This window comes from Capsicum annuum, chromosome 9 (assembly GCF_002878395.1).
Source record: "Capsicum annuum cultivar UCD-10X-F1 chromosome 9, UCD10Xv1.1, whole genome shotgun sequence".
In the NCBI taxonomy this organism is placed as follows: domain Eukaryota; kingdom Viridiplantae; phylum Streptophyta; class Magnoliopsida; order Solanales; family Solanaceae; genus Capsicum; species Capsicum annuum.
The window spans coordinates 181,484,154-181,494,583 of record NC_061119.1 but is presented as its reverse complement, the minus strand read 5'-3'; the positions used below and the strand labels follow the sequence as shown (position 1 = coordinate 181,494,583).

The 10,430-nt window shown below is 31.7% G+C and overlaps 1 protein-coding gene across 1 annotated transcript; it reads left to right on the top strand.

Moving 5' to 3' along the window:
• The first annotated feature begins 8,071 nt into the window (after nt 1–8,071).
• On the top strand, nt 8,072–9,989 carry LOC107842347 (histone H2A.6). The gene is made up of 2 exons (XM_016686132.2): nt 8,072–8,518; nt 9,480–9,989. The coding sequence occupies exons 1-2, from the start codon at nt 8,330–8,332 to the stop codon at nt 9,687–9,689; spliced, it is 399 nt and encodes a 132-aa protein (XP_016541618.1). The 5' UTR covers nt 8,072–8,329; the 3' UTR covers nt 9,690–9,989.
• The last annotated feature ends 441 nt before the right edge of the window (nt 9,990–10,430 follow it).

Genomic DNA, 10,430 nt, shown 5'->3' with positions numbered 1-10,430 from the left:
GAAATCGGATCTTCAAGCTTAGTTACGCAACCCTAGTTGTTTTTCTCTTTTAGTGCTCTTGGATGATGAGCTTTGAGATGATAATAGGGTTGTAATATGTTTAAAAGCTATATATTTTGTAGGGTTAAGTTTAGGGACGTGTAAGAAGTGTTAAAAGACTTAATTACCCTTAAAATAACTCAAAACGGAGTATTTTTGGCACCTGGAACTAACTTAGGCGGCGTCCAAGTGATTGCCTAAGCTAGGTTGGGCGGCGCCTAACCAATCGCCTATGTTTAGTTAGGCGGCGCCTAACCAATCGCCTATCCTTACTGTGTCTCACAAAAATGGGCATAACTTTTTGCTCGGGTATTGGATTAAGGCGAAATTAGAATCATTAGAAAGCTAATTCAATTCTCAACAATTTGGTGGGTCTAAATCAGCCAAAATACCACATTAACATCAAGTTATACTCATTCAAATATGACCCTTGCAAAATCGAACACTAAAACCTGATGGATTCAAAAACTCTTAGCTTGTATTACCTTAAGTGACTTATATGAACATGTTTAATGCAGCATAAGCTATCCTATCACTAGGATATTCATTGTAAGTCATGTACTCAAGTATGAATCACAGGATAGGAGATTTCATAAATAGGAATACTTATTCACTTCCTAGCTTAGAAACATGCGGGGTATTACACTTTTATAGAAAAGTATTCCGCGCATCGTGTGGGTACCTATACTAGTTAATTAATAAGAATATATATGTGTGTGTGCGCGCGCGCACGTGCGCGCGCGCGCATGTGTCATGGAGATATTTTTGTTATGAAAAAAATAATTTTTGCTTTTGCTTTCTTTAAAAGCAGAAATTTTCTACTTCTTTCGAGAAGCAGAAGAAGAAACAGCTTCTACTTCTTTTCAAAATCACTTTTACAAATTTATCAAACACTCTTCTTTTAATTTTTTTTTAAAAATATTTTTTTTAGATAAAAACAATCCCAACAGGCTATAACTCTGTTAATATCCGTTCAATATTTTCAAGTCTTTAAGACTTTCGCACTCAATTCAAATAAAATGATAAACATCTTCAGATTTTGCCGAATGATAACTAAATAAATAAACATAGTGCACACTGCACAATGATCAAACAGTTTTGTGAAAATACAGCAAGGTAAGGTATCATTTTAAGTTAAAGAAGAGTCAAAATAATAGCTTGGGGTTAAAATAAATCTCAAGAAGTTAAATTGTAATAATAAACACAATATAATTGTAGACATCAAAATTTTGTGGACTCTAAAAATTTTAATTTGAGTGACTACAAATTCTAAATTATGCCTATATAAAAGGGCAAATATTTTCTTAAAAAGACATCTCCAATATCCCACAAAATTAATGAGATATTCATAAAGAGATAAAAATCATTTATTCTTGATAATCGAAAATCTGTTATGAAATATAAAGTAAATACAAGAAGAATAGAGAGAGAAGAGAGGAGACTTCTTTATTTCTCACGAGGATTCTTGAGGAGTGAATTACAATGAAGGAAAACCCCTTTGTTTATAGGGAAACGAACCTTGAGGTTTCTAACTTTTCCATAAATTGACATTCACTATATACGGTAAAGTAGACATTCATTATATATGGTAAATTAGACATTCACTATATATGATATATATTTATAACACTCCCCCTTGAATGTCTAATTGATAGATAATGTGCCTCGTTAAAACCTTACTAGAAAAAACCTAGTGGAAAAAAAATCTAGTGAATGAAAAGAGTACACATCTCTAACAATACGCATATGGACTGCCTCATTAAAAACTTACAAAAAAAACAATGGGACAAAACCTCATAAGGGAAAAAGAGTACAACGCGTATTAACTCCCCCTAATGAGAACATCCTTGAATATTTGCATCCCGATCTTGTGCACCATCTTCTTGAAAGTTGCAATTGGAGGAGACTTAGTGAATAAATCAACCACATTATCACTTGAACGAATATGTTGCACGTTAATATCACCATTTTTTTGTAGCTCATGTGTATAGAAAAGATTTAACGAAATGTGCTTCGTTCTATCTCCTTGAGTCCTCCCTTAAGTTGTGTTGTGCATGCTGCATTATCCTCATAAAAAATCATGGGTACTTTGTTACATTTAAAACTATATTTTTCGTGAATGAGATATATCGTAGACCTCAACCACACACACTCTTGGTTTGCTTCATGAATAACTATTATCTCAGTGTGGTTCGATGAAGTGGCTACGATAGTCTGCTTTGTATATCTCCAAGATATGATAGTACCCCCATATATGAACACATAACTTATTTGAGATCGATCTTTATACGGGTCAGATAAGTACCCAACATCAGCATAACCAACAAGATTGGGACTCCAATCTTTAGAATAAATAAGCTCATATGCTTGATCTCATTTCGATGCTCCCTGGTAGGAGCAGAACTATATCTTGCTAACAAATTGATCAAAAAGATTATATTAGGCCTTGTGGTATTTGCAAGATACATGAGTGCATCAATTGCATTGCAAGATACATGAGTGCACCAATTTCACTATGATATGGTACTTCATAACCAATCTAAATTGGTATATTTTTCATTTCAGCAAATAATCTATTGCTTTTGAAAACTCTCCAAGAGTTTCAATAATTTTCATGCTATAAATTTATGAAATATAAGGATTATAGATAAGTTTACCAGAAACTTTTATATGCTTCAAACATTTTGAATCCTTAGAAGTTTTCATATAAATTTTGTCAAGTGACAATATTCAGTATTTCATGTTTGACATCTTCAAGTGTTGAACTACAAATTAAATAAGTTTTATGCTTTCCAAGATGCATCCTTTAATGTCACTTGATAAATGTTTCTACGTCAACATGCTTAAATGAAAGTAGAATTTGGATCCTCGTAATCTTTCACAATATTATGTCAATATTGTATCAAAGATATCAATAATATATCATTTTGTATCGATTCACAGTGTGACATAACATTTTAAAATCTCATCACTTTATTATTTTCAGGTACCTGATCCTCTCATAGGGTATCATGAAATGTTATGTTGTAGACATTGCCTTTTTATTATGATTATTTGTTCCTTATTCTTTTCAAGAATTTATTTTATTTGGAACTGATTGATCTACCACGTTTCACACATGCATAGACTTTGTCCTTTGGAGACATAAAATAGAAGCACTTGCAGCTCAAATATGAGATGTTATGAGATATTTTCAGTATTTGACTTGAATTATCTTTTGAATGAGGATCTGATGATAATTCCTAACATATTTTATAGTTGCTTATAATCTCCCTCTTATATTAGGAAAACTAACATACATCCTCTATCTTCTTTGAGGAATACATTTTTGTGCATCATGGTATATTCATTAATTGTATACCGTACATTAACTATTAGATAGAATAGTTGGTTCCTAACCTTGAACCAAATGAGAGGGAAAAAATAATCATAATTTATTGGTATAATGCATACAAGTTCTATTGTATACAACATATCATATTTCAGACCAACACATGAAGCTTTGTTCTCATTAGTAATGGTTTAAATATTTATAAAAGGAATTCATTGCCAAATCATTATCATCAAGATAAATTGTCTTGATTACACAATCTGAAAGTTATGTTCTTAACTCAATTTTATTGAGCAAGCAACTTTATGAATGTCAAGCTGCAAGTTGACAATAAAGTTACAAGTGATCATCTTATATCGATGCATCTTAATGGATCACATGACTGGTGAACAGACCCATATTCACCTTTTATATTTTTCAAATTTTGAGGGATCAAATCCCAACATTAGTTGGTCCAACCAACTTATCATGAGAACAAGCAACATAGACCATTCTTGAAGAATCTTCTATTTCTTCAACTTATGTCAATACTCAATATGCACATTTTTCGCAATGTAGCAATCATTAATGTCAATTTATGAACTTTTATACTAGTAAACTCCATGTTTACCATGACATATACCTTTTTGCTTTGGAAAATTTCAGATTTACTATTACATGAATAAATTTTTGAATTTACTACTTCAGATGTAGATTTCAAAATAACGTTTCTCAGTTATTCCGCCTCATTCGGAGGTGAATTGTGATACCATCATAATCAAGTGCATGCTTGTATTGAAACAATCAAAATCCCTATTCTCCAGGAAAGGAATATAAGCGTGCCTTAAGTCTATCAAATTTTGATAGCTTATAACCTCTTTCGTGATATTGCTACTTGTGGAACAAATCGAGGTATACATATAATGTAGAGAACTTTTCTCTAACATATCTTATAGTCATAATAACCGTGTGAAAAAATTATCACTTTTGATGATTATTATCATATTGTTTCTTCACGCTTATATTCGTACATTCAATCACTTGTCTTCTTTCAGATATATTATGCACTGCTATCATATTATTTTCAAGAATGGAGTAAGTTGTCAACTTTCAGATTCGCATATCCATAAATGGAGAATTTTGACTCTAAACGAAGGAATCTGAGCTTTATCAACTTTGATAAGCATCATATATTGCTACCATATTCACTTCATGGAATAGAGCATATCAATGAGATGGGATATGATTCATGATTTTTCACCAACCACCCATTATTTTGCCTTAGCCATTATAATATCATTAATATGGTGCATTGAGATTCAAAATCAATATTTTATCCATATAAAGACGTCTTAGGCATACATCGATGGGACTTAAACCCAATTTAACCTAATATATTATCATCCCTTTTAATTAGATTGTTCTTGTGAAACAAATTTAAAACATAAATGGTTCCAAACCAATTATTTTTTTCTCAGATCCAATGAATCCAACAAGTTTTAAAACTTATGACATATCATTCTTAGTCATCTTTATCATTTGTCCATATGTCATATGGATTTGCATCATTATTTATCTCAAGATATAGTTCACTTACAAAAAGTTGTTCACCATTCATAAATCAAAGTAATTAATATATAAAATAAATCACAACTTTACTTGTAGAACTCTTGATAATATCAATGATCACACGCAGAACTACATACTTTCTTTATTTAACTCTACATATTCTTAATGCCAAAAATTATATGATAGTACAAAATTATATTGTTGAGTTATGTTATCAAAAGAGTTAAATAGTTATCCACAACATCTTTTATAAAAGACAAAAATAATGATATTGCATCAAGTTAATAGTAAGAATTTCCAGTTCCCAATATGCTTATTGAGCCAGTTTTGGTCCATGATAAGAAGCACGAGTATTATTTCTTCGCTAACAGTAAAAGGAACAAAATTTAAAATTATATTTAGAAGGTTCTCTGACATGATCTTGTGCCACTAACCTTATTCTTATCGTGCTTAACCCGTGGCATATGAGAAACACCAAAATTCATTGTTCATCTATCTTAGTTGGTTTGAGACTCGTGCTGATAACGTGTTATGAAATATAAAGTAAATACAAGAAGAATAAAATGAGAAGAAAGGAAACTTCTTTATTTCTCATGAGGATTCTTGAGGAGTGAATTACAATGAAGAAAAACCCCTTTATTTATAGGAAAAAACTAACCTTGAGGTTTCTAACTTTTCCATAAATAAACATTCACTATATATGGTAAAATAAACATTCACTATATATGGTAAAGTAGACATTCACTATCTATGGTAAAGTAGACATTCACTATATATGATAATATATTTATAACAAAATCAAATATATCAGAAGATTCACAAACCCTTCTTTCATGAGAAATACGTCACTAACGGCTCTCGAATTACGGTGAAAATGCATATTCAAATCTTCCTACATTTGAGAAATACTCTACTAACGATCCTCGAATTATGAAGCAAATCAAAATCTTCCTACATTCGAGAAATATGCTACTAACGACCCTCGAATTACGGAGCAAATTAAAATCTTCCTACATTCGAGAAATACGCTACTAACAACCTCCGAATTATGGAGAAAATAAAGAGAAAAGAATCAATAGAGAAACAAAATTGTATTCATATCGTTTATCAATAAAATTCTTATTTCCTCATATTTTATTGTGATTGCAATTTATTTCTGTCACTACAAAATTTGTTGCAAACAATAATAATTATATAATAATAAAAATTTATATTTAATCCAAGTTTAATTATATATATAAATTTTTTATAAATATATTTATATTTGTTGATTTGATTTGATTTGGTTTAATTTATTTTTTCAATAAATACTAAAATAATTACGCATTGTCGGTTTTCAAAAAATTATCACCAAACCAAACTAAATCAAATCTAAATCAATTTTTTTCCAATTTGATTTGATTTAACGTAATAAGGCAAATCAACTTGGGAAACATTGGGGATATATTCGCCAATTCAAATTTTCGATAACACCTGTTTGGATGGTGGTTTGTCATGGTTTCATAATATATGTTATGGTATTGTACTGTATGGTATAGTACAATACAATGTTTGGATGGACTGTATCGTTCACTGTTGTTCAGTAACATTTTTTTGTTTGATTTGATGGCATGGTACTTTATTGTAACGGATAAGTTTACTAAAATACCCCCAATTATTATAAACTTTAAATTTATCAATAATTATTAATAAAATAATTTTCTTTCTACAAATTTATCACAAATTATGCCTTGTAAATATATTAAATTTTTAAATTTATGAAACTTCTAATAAAATTAAAACTTTACATTTATGAAATAATCAAGAACTAAAACTACAACAAAAATTTGTTTAGAAAATCATTCGTGTTATTGTTTAGGAAACTAACACCATATACTTCCCCACTGTCCAGTGCTAAATAAGCAAGGTGATCTACTAACTTGTTTCCTGCTCTATATATATGTTTTACCGACACTGTTTTGTCTTTAATAATTCTCCAAAATTTCCTCCACCCTAGATATTATTTGCCAAGACACTTCTCATGTTCTCTGAATGATGTTCCCGATCATCATAAAGACAAAAAGGAAATGTTGGTGCAATGTTGCTCAGATTTTTCAAAAATGCAAATGCGTACTCATGTCGGATCCTCAAAAGGTTGGAGGATCTAACATACACGTATCGACATTATTGAAGAGTCCGACCAGCATGGATTTGGAGTAACTAAGAACTGCACATGAGAAATAACAAGGACTAACCAAATAGAAACACATCAAAGCTTTTCTTTGGCATATATTCATAAATTGACAATAATACTGGAACGTTGCAGCTAGACATTTCATAAATATCTTTAGCCATCAAATAGAATTCGTTGATTTCACTAAACTGGACATTATAGAACTAGCTATAACCAAAGAAGTGAACAACATTGTTACTATCTTTTCTATCGAGAATGAAATCAGAGACTGCATTTTCACTATGAACACAAATAATACACCTGATATAGATGGATTTATTGCTAAACTTTTCCAAGTATGTTGGAATATGATAAATTTTATCAGAAACTATAATAAGCAATTAAGTTTAATAAAATATACATGAGAGAACAAGCGTAGAAGAAAAAACTGAAGGCAGAAGGATGAAAAAGAATCCAAAGGAGAACAATGCAAATATATTAGAGTTAAAACTAATATAGAATAAAGGGTAAAATAGAACTAAATTATTATATAAGGGCATAATTGAAAAAAGGAATAAGAAAATCATGGGATACCACCAAATCGATGGTTTTGTAAATTGGAAGATTTCATGATTTGATAATCATGAAAAGATTCCATACCATACTAATTACTCCCTCCGTCCTATTTTATTCGTCCCAAATTGGGATGATACAGCTATGAAGAAAACAATGATTGGTAATGTAACTTTACTATTTTACCCTCTTAATTGTGTTTTGTTATTAGTTTCAATATTGATGGATGACTAATAGCAAGGAATAATCAATTACACTAAGGGTATAATGAGAAAATTTTTTTATCTTATCTTGATAAGTAAAAAAAATAAAAATAAAATGGGACATCAAATTAAAAAATTTGGGACGGATAAAATGGGACGAAGACGGTAGAAAACAACCAAAACAATCATCCAAACAGGGTGTAAAAGGCAAGTTGTTCCTTTCGTGGCACATTGCAAACCCCAACTCATCAATTCTCAAAGCGGTATAAATTGTCGGCTTCCTTATCTTACCGTGAATCTTTTCCTTATCCAACGGCTAAAATTCACGATCCGCGTACTCTCTTCTCATTGGTCCATTTATCAATCCCTTAGTATTATATAAGCACCAGCTCAGAAAACACTCGCTTACACACCGCAATTTCTTTCAGTGCACACTCCTTTCATCAAATTCGTTCATTTCTTGTATTGTACAGTGATAGCGTGATGGCTGGTAGAGGAAAAACCCTAGGTTCTGGAGCCGCAAAGAAAGCTCAATCTCGTAGTAGCAAGGCTGGCCTCCAATTTCCTGTTGGTCGTATAGCTCGTTTTCTCAAAGCCGGCAAGTATGCTGAGCGTGTAGGTGCTGGAGCCCCTGTTTACCTTGCTGCTGTTCTCGAATACCTTGCTGCTGAGGTGAATTTTGGCCCTTTGCTTCTTTAATTTCTTTCTCTTTTTTGTCGTCTCAATTTTTAGGGTTTCCATTTGTGAAGTATTTGTGAGTTTATACTGTAAATTGACGTGTTGATACATGCTAATTACCCATCATTTTGAATGGAAATCAGTTTTGACTCAAAATAATTTTTTGGATTTTGTACTGATAAAAATGCGTGTTTCTATGTCTCAATTTCTAGGACTACTGATTTGGTTAGTCTCAATTTGCAGGGTTTCTGATGTGGTTAATTTACGAGTAATTATAAATTGAAGTGTGATTCATACAAAATTATCCATGCTTTTGTCTGGAATGTAGTTTCCCCACTGTTATGATCCCAAATCAAATCATAACCAAATTGCAGTAACCAAACAACCAACACAGTATTTTTTTTGGGAAATTTTCTGTTTATATTGAAAAATAGGAAAATGAAACTGAAAATAACAAGGAAATTCTATCTATAAAGGGAAAAACAAATTGATAGTGAACTCCATGAATGAGTCGATATGCATTGGAAGAAGAGGAGAAGAGAAAGTTAGATTTAGATGGGGATAGAAAGGAATTGGGAGGGAAAAGAAGGACACATAGAGGAATTGATTTACTAGATTTCAGTTATGCCCTTCTTTCTCCTATGAAGTGTGTATATGACCTCCTTGCCATGTGGCATCATCATGACCCTTGTGATTCTTTTAAGCTTGAGTAATTGCGACAACCCTGTTTTCTCAATCTCGTGCATTTCTATTTGTTTTCTATTCCTGACTTTGAATCCAAACAACTAATATTTGATTTACTATTAATGAGATCATAACACCCACCAAAACAACTGGGATAAATTTGTTGTATGTACTGATAAAGCTATTTTTGATGGTACTTGTTTTTTTATTTTAGGGTTTCTGGATTTTGTACTGTGTTTCTGATTTTATATGTGAATTTTGTCTGTTACAGGTGCTTGAATTGGCTGGAAATGCAGCAAGAGATAACAAGAAGACTAGGATAGTTCCAAGGCACATTCAGTTGGCTGTGAGGAACGATGAAGAACTGAGCAAGCTGCTTGGAGATGTGACAATTGCAAATGGTGGTGTTATGCCCAACATCCATAACCTTTTGCTTCCTAAGAAAGCTGGCTCATCAAAGCCTTCTGCTGATGAGGATTAGATGGAAGGATAAGAGAAGGTTTCTTCAAATGTTGAATTATTAACTTTAGGTTTTGAGTAGCTGGTGTTTGTTTGTCCTTTCGGAGTCCTTAGAGGAGATTAGGGTGAAATCAATTATGTTCTTTGGATTTAGTAAGAGCTTTTAGGGTTTATGGTGGTCTGTATATACAAAAGAAGGGATGAATGAAAGGTCACATTATGTTTTTCGAATTGTTGCTCTTGGTTTCTATTTTTGTGTTTGTAAAATCTACATCTATGAATATTGAATTGGTGAAATCCAGCATGTTATGGTTGTGAGATAGATTGTTCTAATGCTGTATTCATTTGTTTTTTAATACTTTTGTATTCCCATTAAGTTGTAGTACTACATCTGTCAAAGCAATTGTGGGAACTCCAGTCAATTAGGACATTTGCTTGGTTTGCTAAACTCAGGGTGCATGAGGAAATTTGCTATGTTATATTGAGTTACTTCTAAAGTTATTGACATGATCATATTTGGAAGTCAGTGGGACATTTACCATTTGCTGCTGATGTATTTATTGCTGAAATGCTGGAGCTTTTAGGCTGATTATGGCCTTTGGTATTTAGCAGATTATGTTTGCTTGATTTGCATTAGGTTACCTCTATGTTTGTACCTCTATCTAGATGAAAATGTAGATCATTTATATCAAACTTTTGTCACCACCTAAGTTACTAGCCCTCCCTGCTATACCATTTTATTTTACACTAAAGGGCTAAATCA